We start from the raw sequence: 13,818 nt of genomic DNA, 5'->3' as shown, positions 1-13,818 counted from the left end.
AAATGAAAGGCATGTTTAATTATAGGACTACAAGTATGTAGTAAGAAATTTTTAAATACGATTAGTAGTACCAAAAACTGTTTGAAATAAGAAAACGCTCTTAAAAAGTTTTCAGTCGCTTAAATATTGAATAAATAAATGCCGAATACAATAAACGGAGATAAGTATCTAGCTTCTATGCCTCAAGTCAAAGCTCAGGTGTATTAGGACATCTGATTTCTCCCCGCGTCGCGTCGTGAGTAAAATTTTACGATCTGAGATTCAGGTTCCATCAAGAACCTTATAAATATTTTCTTTAAAAGAAATGTTACGAAAACCTAAAAGTTTTTACTAGTCTCATAAAATCTACAATTTGACTCCATTATACTGTACGAAATAAATATTTTATCATACAATTTGGGAGGTTTTCTAATGAGGTGTTTTAGGTTGCAAGAATAAAGCCTTTAAAAATAAAAAAGTTTGTCACTACAATAACGAAAAACAACAGTGATTTTGAAGCAGTTCTTTTTTTCTTTTTTTTCTAATAATAACATGGTTGTTCGAGTTTATTACAGTAATTTTAAGTTAAAAACAGGAATAAAGAAATTGTAGTTGACACAAGCCAGGCGTTTTCTTGTTGTTCATTATTTATTTCACATCTGTTCGTGAGAACAGTTACGAGCTTAGTCCATTGCTAAATAGAAAACTTAAAAAGACTCGTTGCAATTAAGACTAAGTGCAATTGTTAGATAATATTTGTTCAAATAGTTTTGCAGGTCTAGCTAGTTTTGTATCTTCATTTTTAAACTTTCTATGTGCATTGTTAGCTAATAACTTAATAACTAATACAGTTTTCTGGGATTGTTTGTAAGTATGACGTAGGTGATCATATTAAAAATACATTTCCGTCCTAGTTGCTGTAGGATAAAAGGAATTTTGATGTTTTTCGATAAAGTAGCAGCGTATGAAGGTTAATAATATCGTCTTTAAATAAGATACATGTGTTACGAGAAACCTTAACAGTAATTACTAACAAATGTCTTAAACAATGTCTTTGATATCCCGCTATTCTTAAAACACAGTAGCCAATCATACATTTCTAATAACAATAACCAATATATACCCTAAAAATAATATGTTTATTAAACTTTGAGATACCTAAGAGCCCATAAAGGTTTCCCAAACACTGATCTTTTATTAAACAAGTGATACGAAAATATTTTCATAAAAGGAATCCGAGTATAACCAATAACATTGGCTCGTGGCCTATTTTAATAACGATACCCATTATATCTGTAACTGACGAAAACGATAAACGCATAGAATATTGAAACAACATTGTTATGGACACTCGTAACATCAATATTATCGCCGCCATATACTTCCTTCGCTATAAAAACATGAAAATACTTATTTACTGCCCACTTTATAGCATCTACTATGATCACATTAATTACGCTCTGTTTTCTACGACGACGATCGTTTAATATTTCAATATAGAAATCGTCCCAACTTTGTTTTATTACTGTCTCGAGTCCTAGTAATGACGGAGAATAGCTTTTTAATGGCCCTTAAAATTTATTAACTTGTAAACTGATTCAATTCTCGTAACGTCGTGTAATCCGAACGATATAATGTAGATGTTTATTTCTTCATTCTTTATTATTTAAGGAAAGTTTATCGTATTTAAATACAAATTTGCCTACTAACTTGGACTGCCGCGAAAATTGTTACTCCAAATTCAAAATCAATATTGACTCTAAGTACACTGACAAAGTTTTACAACTTTTATCTCAGCCGGGAGCCATTTATCAAAATTTGTGTTAAGAAATACAATGAAAAGTTAACTATTTAACATTCAGGCTTCAGACTCTCTTCTGTAGGCATTAAGGTGTCAAGTAGCTTAATCTATGATCAATCAAAACTTTGTCACAAAAAATCACTTTCAAGAAATGAAAAGATATTACTTGGATCAAACAAAGAAGTGTCAGTTTGCTGTCATGAGTTTTATTATAGAAGAAAAGAAGTTTTTCATCAAGTTAGTAGTGTGTATGATGTCAACGTTATTTTCTCGGAAATATACGTTGATCAATAATGCATTTTGTTTGTAAGTCTCGTGAGTCCGCTAAGAATACCTAAGTGGTTGTCACATGTTACGACAGGGGTCGTCAATAACTTGGTCTTAAAATGTGAAGTCTGGATTTTTGGCAAGTTTCCGAGACACATGACTATGCCCTTGGAACGATGCCAAGGGAGAAATTTTGCTTTCACTTTTTAATAAACGGTTTAATAATTCGTGGTGCAGCGTTAGTTTACGATAATAGAAATTTTAACAATCTTTTAAAGTCTAAAGTATAGGGTATGATGTTACGCAAACCTGAAAGTTGTGCTAAGTAATTGTCTCTATAAAGTTTGGGATTCAGGAGCAAGTATCACGAAGATAGTAAACGCTACTGCTGCAGTGAACACACTTGTTTCTTTTTCATAGCGCGTTCACTGTATTTTATAAAACTGAACGACAAGCGGGTGAACTACGGCAACAAAGAACGTCTTTAGAAATTAGTGCTAACTTTTATGGCACTTGGGTGTTCTTTTACGGCTCTGGTTTACTTGAAGAAGTTCAAAAGCTCACTTTTATTGTAGTTGCCTTACCTTAGGGCTTATTTCGATTCCTTTAATATGGTCTGCATAGGCTCAACTGTTACTCGTAGGTCCTCGACTACAAAGTAAGCGATGAACAAATACTCACCCGAAGGTTATTTCGCGAGGAAACCTTTCAAAGCAATATTATACTCATGGGTCTTCGAGTGTCGGGGTTGAACTAAAGCCAATCGCTGCTTTGATTCAACTTGTTATATATTCAAATTCATTTTTCCTCCTAACCATTTTAGGCAGTTCATAGAATTTTTATTACTCAATTATAAGATAAAGGTTCGTTGTAAGAGCAAACCGAAGGCCCGTCTGTTTTGTGAAGAGTCATTTTTATAAGTGAGGACAGTGTTTTACTTCCTATTATTTTTTTATGTTAAATTGAAGACTAAAGCTGCAGACATATTGAAAGGACAGAGTTCCCCTAACACTTATTAAGGTTTTCCATTTCGCAAAATAAAATCATGATGTCCTCATGGGTAAAGTAAATGAATGAAGCAAAGGAAGTTAGTAGGATCGTACCAAGTGACGTCCTCTGGTCTCTGCCTTCACCTATGAGAAGAAGGTGTGATTTAATGTATGTATGTATTCTTATGGGTAAACAAGAAAAACTACTGCTTGGACAAAAATAGTAATTGTTATTTAGTCTTTTGTTTTCTCCCATTACCATTGTACTTCTATAATTTTGAACATTTTCCCGTTCGTCATTAGTTAAAAGATTACCGTCGATTTTATATTTATCTCCAACATCGCATTACATTTTGTTTTATTTTAGATTCGTATACTAAAAAATAATAAAAACAATTCCGTATGACGGAAAATATTAAAGCATTCACAATATTTAAATAAGAAAGATCACAAACACGAATTAATAGTGCGGTATAAAGTATCGAGATCTTTAGCTGAACTAAGAGAGGTTAAAGGCAAAGTTCGCACGTCGAAGTTCCGTAGTTTAAGTGTCGGTTACACTTTATGACTTTGATTACCATCGATCTTACTCGTACTGTATCTAACGACTTTAAAACGATAACTTGCAGATCTCAGTCGTAGTTCTTGATATTAGTTTTAAAACTTGAGCTTAGATATTCATACATAGATATTTTACAAATACGTGATTGATGTTATATGCATTTAACGGATGATTGAGACTACTCTTGATTAAAAAGATTAAATAAAGAATAGGCAATTTTACAACCTTAGTAAACAGTGAAAGTGATGTTAAACTTCACAATCAAAAAGTTGATCACCCAACACTGTCCACTATAACTTGGATGTCATATTTTTTTTTATAAAATAAATATTTTTTTATTGTTATGGACTAGAATGCTTATCAGTTATAATGTTTGCAGAGCCATCGCCGCTGTACGACAACAACCATTACCACGAGGAATGTCTCCGCTGCAACTCCTGTGGGCTGAACCTTACCGGCCCCAACCAGGTTAGTCACATATTCTAGCAATTTTTCTAATGAACTCACATAGGAAAACATATTTCGCAAGAGAGCAACCGTATTACTGATCATTGGTACAATATATTGGAATCAACAGTGACAGTATTTCAAAAAGATATAAAGAGAAAGAACGGTGTTTAGAAAAAGACATGGATGCTGGGTTATATTTTGTGACGCTGATTACACAAGTTGAAATTCAAGTACTATATACCTATACTATTAAAAACACTCTCTAAGTACATGTTATTGTTGTTGCTTAAGTTAGGTTATTAGTTACTTTGTACTGTAGTTAAATGAGCGAGTGAATAAAGTCTCTCGCATGTAATAAATTAAAAAACACCAGGGATTTTTTTATATAAACAAAAGAATCTCACCCATTTCAATTTCGTTCTAGCAAAATTGGAATATGAGTTTATTAAAAATTAAGGAGTATCATTTTCAACATCAAATATGATGTAAAGGTCCTCTTTGCCGCTTCAGTGTAACGTAATAAATTAAATAACGTGTACATGACTGAAATTTAAACATTATTTTCTTCATAAACAAATAATTAATTAGAAGCTTACGAAAAAAAGGAAAATCTTCGAAATTCATTTGTGTTATACATAAAATAACTAAACTTACTTATATCTTGTTATTGAACTTGCCTATTTCAACATATTCTTATATTTACATTTATGGAGCAATCCCGTTCGTTCGTCTTCATTTAAAACATTTTCCGAATCCTTTGATCCTAATAAAATACTCGTTCTCGTTAATTCATTTAAATTGCTATTCAAATTGTCTAATTCTTTGTTTCGAGTTTAAAATGTAATCAATTAGCACCATTCTTCTTTCCATTTATTCCACGTAACTTTGCTACTGAAATTAAGTTGTGTAACTGTCTGCCAGTTGCGAATACTTTGATATTATTATCTACAGAACTTTAGACTTGATTTGAACATACACGGGTAGGTATATGATGAAATGTAGTTGGTACAGGACTAATTACAAAATTCGTTACAAATATTAAAAAAAAATTTAAAACTTACTATTATCCAATAAACCAAAAAAGAAACTTTACTACAACAAAAAAATGTTACATTTGTGGTTACAGTTTATTTCTACAGTGCTGATTTTTATGTTTAAACGTCCATAGAAATAAAAGTTAATGAGTAACTAGCCATAAAAACAACAAATATCAATGAAAGTGTTAATCCATCTGAAATAAACACACAACTTTCCTTTTAGCCGTATTCAAGCAAAATACTTAAAAATGTATTTTAGACAAACTGAATGAATAAATAAACATTTTAGCTGAAATAACTTTTCACGAGGGTTTAGTGTAAAAACAATCCAAAAATATTAACGCAACGCTTTACAAATACTGTCAAAACCAACTCTGAAATATATATTTTGGTTTATTAGTATAAAGTTGTGAAGGTTCTTATTCATTCTTTATATATTTTTATTTCTCGTTAATTTAATTGAAAGCACAAGTTACGTTTAAGCAAAAGTTTTTTTAGTCTTCCTACATCAAAATAGACGAAATGAAACTCTTGGCCTCTAGAACACGAAACTAAAACCATTTGCACTAATAATAGTTGTATGGACTATCTTAAGTATTCAATGGACATACATATTTTCATTTTCTACTTAATACAGGCAACAACCATACGGGACGCGCGGTCGAGACAAATAATGTTCTAAATACTTTTGTCAACGCATAATGATGTAATCACAACATGGCACTTACTGAAATTCCCTCTCTAAGCCTTAATGTTTATTTAAATTGCCTCCACTAAGTATTTAATTCGGAACATTTTCCCGCCGATTTCCCCTTTTAGTGGCAACCGAAACAAATGTGTTTGCTGAGTGTAATGGTGGCGACCCACCCTTATTGTCCGATAACCAATATTAGGATGTGTCTGATACCGGCTTAACCAATGTGTTAATAGCCTATTTTCATTTTAATGTTCTACAAGGATATAAAAATAATAGAAGCGCAGACTTTACATTTTTAAAGTATCAAATATTGAACGAAAAATGAAGTCCAATCGTCATCAACTGTGATATTGTATCTTGATTATATTTTGTTAATTATTCCCCAAATTTTTATTAAGTAAATCGAATCATGGTATATTATAACACAACTCGTTTGTATGCTCTCCAAAAACATAATATTTTCTTTGATCACAAAAACGAAACCATGCTTAATCCTGATATGAAACATGCTAGGCACAGCACAATGACAATATAATTTAAATCTGTATGGGGACAAATGCAAACCACACTCCCCACATTCCAAAAAGTTAAAATTCCCCGTTATAAAGGCTTAGCATCCCACATCAAGATAATTATTTCATTACCCTAAAAGTAAACTTTATCGCAAAGTGAAATTATATAATTTGTATTGATGGCTATTTAATATTGTTACCGATAATAACGTGTCATTAATGGCCGTGATTATTTTGTGATTGATTAAACATTTTAATGGGTTGACTAGGCGCTTTGCTTAACAAGGTATCAATATTTTTGTACACTTGTTAAAAGTCTTAATCTTTCTTCTGTTTTTTCTACAAATCTATTTATTCTCTCGGCATACTAGGATGAAAATATTATGTCAGTAGACCATTCCGTGTCGAAGAAGTGTCATAAGAAGATATGGTTTAGATTATCTAAGTATTTTTTTTTGGTTTTAACTACAATAGGTAAGGTTAATAGTATTCAGGGTATACTACAGTATTTAAGATTTTTAATTAAATTAACCTAAATAAACAGTCAAAATAAATATGCTTGCACATTATAAAACACTTCCAGCGTTTCTTTAATTCAATGTGTACGTACGCAAGACTTTTGTTTGAAATCCATTTCCTTTATTTTATTACGCACGTACAAACGTCCTACTCATGATTAGATTGATTTGAAACAGACTTTTGTCTCGTAGCCGTAAACATGTTAAAATTATTCAACACGTGTTTGTTCTTGAAAAAACAAAGGTTTTATTTTCATTTCTACTACTTATTTAATTAACCAAACATAAGCCCGGATCAGCAATTTTAATCGCGGTACACTGAATATTTTTATTTCATACAAAATCCTTACAGCGTACTGTGTTTACAAATGAAGCATTATTTTTATAGAAACAAAAAAAAACGTCTGTATTTTGCATTTAGTACCTATTCTAAATTTTACCGATTATTTTTCTAATTAAGTATTATGAAATTAGGCAGAAGTTGATCATACAAAATCTTCGATACATTTTTGAAGTAAACATAATATGGTCCAATAGTGATTAAACCTCGTCAATTCCCCTGCATTGTTAAAGGTAAAAACTGTGAAACATTTACCTGGTCGCAAATACCGAGTCATCAATCATTTCACGAGTCACCGCGGCCACGAGTTCTACGACGCACAACCCAGAAGCCAGAATGTGGTGAACGTGGCGAATGTGGCGCACATTATCGACCTGTCAATCAAATAAACTGCTACTCTTTTGTACTGAAACATTGAGTAGGGTTAGCTGCGAACTGATGAAATAATTATTACTCCGACTGGATTTTGGACGCCTTCCAACCTATTCAGTATAGATTTTTTGTACGAGCGTTTTGATTGTCGGCCTAATAGAAAATAATGGTCTACGACACATGAAGGACGGGTAACAACAGTATTTCTGTTGATTGTTGTAATTATCGGTCTAGGACAGACTTGTGAATAATAACGACGTGTTAGATCAAGTTGGGCAAATTGAATTGAAGACGGTACTCGGTTTTGTGTTGAGAAACTTGTTGAAAGTGTTAGTGATGTTGGGTTAAATTAGACATAGGCACTTGAAAGTTTTACTACGCATAAATTAATATACTAATATTTTCTAGTTACTGCGTACATTCTTTATCGAAAGTAGACTTTGTAAACAAGATTTTCATATGGTACCCAATAATAGTAGCATAGTGACCTTTACATAATGAGGGTTTATTTATGTTCAAATAAAGGAAAGTGTTTGATACAAAGATAACAAACTGACAATATAAGACAGTAGTTGGTTTTCGTCACATATTGATTGAGGAGGAGACATACCACTTACCGTTGCCCTGTTAACCCCATTGCAATGGAAAAGTGTTTGCAAACCAGTGTCGTCCCGTTCTTGGTCTGGTATTCAGACGAACAGTATCGATAGTTGTTCAGGTGTTTCTTACAATGCTACTGTTTATTCTATTTTAAATAAATGTTGCTAATATAATAGTAAATTTATGAACCCATTACAGTCCTGTAGCAAGGCTAAAAGTCTCCTCCCGCAATCAAAAAGCTGCTTAAGCCCACCACGCCTGCTAACTGCAGATAGAGAACAATGTATATTTTCGAGTATTGTTTCAAAGAGAGCATGCATCAAAATAAATATGCAAAAGTTTTTGCAACATATTACGTCACTATAGCCAATATTTTAGTCTGTATTAGTCCCCAATGATTACCATTGACCCTGGAGGAAATAAAATTAAGCGCACTTATATAGCAAGGACACTGGTTTGATTGAAATTAATCAAGGGAGTATTAGGGAAGCCCTAACGTTGAGTTATTAGTGGCGTGGAGCGAATCAATCACATGCCGAATGACGAAACAAATACAGAAAGCTCTTCTCGCCGAGACAATAGACAGTAGGCCTGCACTGACAGACTTATTTAGTGGTCGACCTTTGCGATGGTAGAAGCTGTTGATTGTCAATAAGTACACTAGAGATATGGGGTAAAGATACGCCTTAATGCAAAGGAAATAATGATAGTGAAAATAATATAATAATAATTACAAACTAAATATATTATAGACTTCCATTTTTAATAAAAATTACTAATTCTAGAATGTTATCAATTGTAAAAGTAACATAACTTTCGTAACCCACATTTCAACTTTTTTTAATAAGACGTTTTAAGGGGCCAAAACATTATTCATGAAATATCGCTGGCTAACGATTGAGATTCCAATTTATAACCATTAGATGATCACTCAAATCGTTCCCAACATCTAAAAGTTCCGCTTTTAGGTTAATAAGATTACTTAATACACTTCGATTCCATCTTCAAATCGTCGGGCTATATTGAGTCCATTCTACTGCACAATCTATTAGCGCGGTAGTAACATTTATTTTTACGTAACGACCCATTTCGTTGCACACTAAGTAAAAGCCTTATCCCATCATTGTTATGTCCTTTTAATGACCGAGGATATTAAATGATTGGAAGAGAGATTATGTTCCAAAGCATTCTGCATTTTAGGGACGAAAACATTAATGAGTGCAATTTTCGATTGACTAATCGTTTTTTTTCGCTTTTAGATTTTTTTATTTGCTTGATACCAGACTACAGAATAACCACATAGTGGCCGGAATAAAATCAATTTGAGATGTTCAAAGTACACGATATTTTTTGTTCTGCAACAATTCAAGTCATTAAAATTAAAAGGTACCAGCTATCGGACTTAAGAAAATCTCAAGTTCAATAAAAGACTTCAGTTTGACACTCAAATTGAATTTTATCCTTAGCACCTGAGCTGATATGAATGGATAACAAACCTACTGACACAGATTTAATACATTTAAAAAGGAAAGAAAAACGAAAGCCCACTTTCTAAGACCCTATCTCCAAGCCATACAAAAGTGTAATTGATTTTCAGAACCCTCCGACCGTCGGCAAACTTTCTACCATCTTTAAAAATATTTGCAAATTATAAAAAAGGACCTTTAAACTTGGCTTACATTAGTGATGAAGGGTGGTGAAGATTTCACTTTTAAAAATTCTATTCAAATATTTTGATAACTTCATGTTGAAATTGGCGGTTGAAAGTACTCATAGAAGACAATTATAATTCAAGAGTCTCTCTATCTCAGAGATTCGCAACTGCTTGTAAGGCTTCTAGGGATATTTACTATCGTAAGTATATTGTTTCCATCAAATAAAATATACTTAGATTAAAGGATTAGATTAGACAAATTCATAACATTTAACCAGAATAAAAACGAACTATTATGTACAACTCATTTCATTTAGAAAACTACTTTCAGGATTCGTAAATTAGTGTAATTTTCTGGACGTATTCGTATCAAGTATCTGTGTTGCAAGTAGAGACGCGGCACGTGTATTTAAATAGTAGCTCTCAGTACCATGGGGCCCTGAGCACTTTGCGTTGCCAACTGATATTGGTTTAGTTCGACCTCGTGTAAGAACTGACTTTACCTAACCGTCTTACTTGTAGACTTACAGACACTTCTTGTTATTCTTTGTAAAATTACTAGAATTGCTCCAATTCAAGTAACTTTCACATTCTTGTTAACTACCGAGGCAAATCTTCTTATTTATTATTTCTTGTAACTAATTAAACGATGGGAATCCTGTGAATATTGATACGCATGCTTTTCCTTGTCAGCCAATACCACGAAAATATACATTTTATTAATTTTCTTTATATTCGAAATTTTTACAGTATTTACTTGCATAGCCACGCGTATTTTCTGAGCTTTTTTTTAATAGATAAATTCACTACTTCTCTTGCTCTATTCTGCAGAACGTAGCGTTTTAAGTTTACGATGACACTTACTATACCTTATATTATACTAGACACTCCAAGTACGTTCTCCTAAGACACTCATAAAGATTCTGTCATAGTATTTACCATGCCATAACACTCCCGAGGTAAGTAATGCAATCGTAACGATAAGAGTGTAGGGGAAGTTGTCATTAAACGCGAGTGCTCTCAGTCGTTGCTCACAAACTTGCCACTTACTTGTACTCCATAATGATATTTGAACATCACGAATTATTGTGTCGTCACCCCGTTCTAAATATCATGCATAGTCATAAACTTGAGTTTTGCAGGCAAATGGACGTGGATTAAGAATTGAGCGTAAGTAAGTGAAATTCTTCTACACAATCTGCCTAAGATAAAACCTTAATCTTGTTTGTAGGGATGTATAATTTAGAACCCAAATCTATAAAATGTATAATTCTTTTGAGTTTGTAAACCGGTTATTCTATATAGCTTTGAGAGTGAATAGTCACACAGACACTTTCAAACTTAATAGAACGGAAGAAAATGCATGGTGTTATTACCCCTTTTCCTTAGGGAATAGTCGGAGATTAGACTTCACTTTGCTTTCCTTCGTTTAGATTGGTTATGGTTTCATATTCGCTTTTGAATGCAAAACGTTATTGTACCGTTATTGCAACTATTTATTGTTCTAAAATATAATTAGGCGCTCCATATAATAGACAGTGAGTTTACGTGTTACAAACAGAAATTGATCTAAGGTAACTATTTGTCATTTACACTGGCCAATTCAATACATTTCTGTATTGAACGGCGAACTGTTAAATTGTATTAAGAGCAACGAGACCGTCATCAAAAAGAAATCAGGAAATTCCTTTATTGTGTAAATGTTCTATTCTCCAGAAGTTATCCAATTTTGGTTTGGATCGCCGCCATATTTTCCTTTCTTTCATTCATTTTGTAGAGCGTCATATTATTTATTGCATAAGTTTTATAAATTAATAATTGTGAAACACACAACTGAGACGCGATTGCAAACTTTCTATGCTATCATATCGCGTTTGGATCGAACTCTAAAAATATGAAATAAAACAGACTTCTTGAAAATATTGCATTCAAAACTCAACGACAAATCGATACTTGAACATAATTGCCCTTCAGAACTATAATTAAATCTAGTCAATACTACTTTAATAGAACACGATCGAGACCGAATAGATGCCCATTCCATACAATAAGCACAGTAAAGGGTTAATCATAAAACACTCAACAAACACTCAATCTATCCGTAATGAATGAGAAAGTTTCTATGAAAGTATGTTTAGAAATTCATAACACAATAATGGTGAAACAGATAAACTTTAGATTAAATTTAAATCACAATTATTTAGGTTACAGGGACATAAAATCACGGATTGTTTCTCTGGGGGTTGACAAAGATTAAAAGAACTCCATTTGCTACAATTTTTTGCTTGGACAATATTCATACGTTTTTCATACACTTGTCCAGTGGTTGCAGATATTAAATTGAACGTGAGGCAAATATGATTTGTGAAGCTTTATTAAAGAAACAACGCTTTTGGTTGCGTCTCCGACAGTTTTTGTATGATTAGCAATTTTGGGTTCAAGAATGCTTATAATCTTCGACTGTCATTTATATATTTGTAAGAAACCTGAGACAGGAAATATAAAAATAAAAAAATACCATATTTACAGGGTAATAATTTTCTATATATTGTAGCCAAGAAAGGCTAGGCCGATGTATCTGTAGACCATAATTAAACCGTATCAATCTGCGTATGAAGTCTTAACAATGTATATAGATCTTGGTTCTATTTCGTTACCATTATATGCTCTTATTACTCAAGACTATCTATTATGAAGGTTTCAAGTTACGTTCACAGAATCCCACTTCAGTTAATATAATAGGCATTATGTTATTAACACTGTAGCTATAATTGTATCATAATAATGTATTACGTACTTCAAAGTAGATTTGATAGCGGCTCTTTGTGACAAACGAAACTATTGTATTAAATTATATTGGGTCGGGGAAAAAGTCTTTTCGCATTATAGTATTGTATGAACTTGTAATAAAATCTTTTCTCTACACAAAAAAGCTCGATATTTGGGTACCTCACGAGCTCACTGAAAGAAACCTTATGAACCGTGTACTCATTTGTGATTTTTGAAGCCAAAGAGATTTTACTACAAATTCATACATACTATAATGCGAAAATACTTTTTCCCCAACCTAATATGAAGGTACCTTTTTAAGCAAAGCGTGGTAATGCTATCAATTCTTAAAAGAAGTAAGTTACTTTGCGGTCTGTAAAGTGTAATCTCTTGAACTACCGATCTGTAAAAATAAGTAGAGAGCTTTTAAGGGTCATTTTTAAACCGTGTAACGGTGTAAAAGCCACCGTTTCAACGGGGAAGAAGTCTCGGGCGAAAAATAAGTGTAAAATATATTTTGCAGTAATAGAAAATTCTCATCTTATACTAAAAGAGTACCAAACTATGTCACAGTTTCAAAATAAGAGATTGATAGGTAAATAAATACATTTTCAATGTAAACTGGACCTCATCTAAATTGATTCAATATTTCTTTGGGGACGGCTGCGGAAATAAAATAATTTCAATGTTGAATACTTAATATCCGGAGTTTTTGAAACAAGAACGTTGTATTTATTTACGAACACGTTTGAAATGAAATTGTGAGGTTTTTACAAAAATGAAATTAGAGATATAGTAAACGTTTTGAAAGTAAACATACCATAACTAAGCTTTAAGGAGTATTCATAACAAATTAGAACATTTACAATAACATTTCAAAGCAAACTAACGCACACACATCTCATGTAATAAGCGAGGGAAAATTCAGTTTGTATTCAAATTCCCAAATTGAATAACATGAAGGGAACACGCGTAGATACTAATATCGTAACTAAGTAAATATGGTGTGCGGTAACTAAATCATTTTATTCAAATTAATAACAAAATAAACATTTGTGGTTTCTGGTTCGGAAAATCTTTGCACTGAAATACATAATTATCATTTATAGTAACTTTATTGAAGTGTCTTTTCAGAATACAAATTAGTCACTAGTTCCACTGTATATATCTCTAATTGAAAATACCTTAGTTATGAAAGCAACAACTAGAAGGAACTATATTAACACAGAACTAAAGCAATGTCAAACGAATATTCGTTTAAGTAATATCAC

At 32.3% G+C, this 13,818-nt stretch overlaps 1 protein-coding gene across 2 annotated transcripts in view; it reads left to right on the top strand.

The window, feature by feature from the left end:
• Nucleotides 1-13,818, top strand: part of rsh (Rap GTPase activating protein radish) — a 131,004-nt gene that overhangs the window by 63,737 nt on the left and 53,449 nt on the right. For both annotated transcript variants that reach the window (XM_076120917.1, XM_076120918.1), the window contains one exon: nt 3,978-4,066. In XM_076120917.1, coding sequence (XP_075977032.1) covers nt 3,978-4,066 — 89 coding nt within the window. The remainder of the gene's footprint in view (nt 1-3,977; nt 4,067-13,818) is intronic.

This window comes from Anticarsia gemmatalis, chromosome 12 (assembly GCF_050436995.1).
Source record: "Anticarsia gemmatalis isolate Benzon Research Colony breed Stoneville strain chromosome 12, ilAntGemm2 primary, whole genome shotgun sequence".
In the NCBI taxonomy this organism is placed as follows: Eukaryota; Metazoa; Arthropoda; class Insecta; order Lepidoptera; family Erebidae; genus Anticarsia; species Anticarsia gemmatalis.
This window is presented reverse-complemented; position numbering and strand designations above follow the sequence as displayed.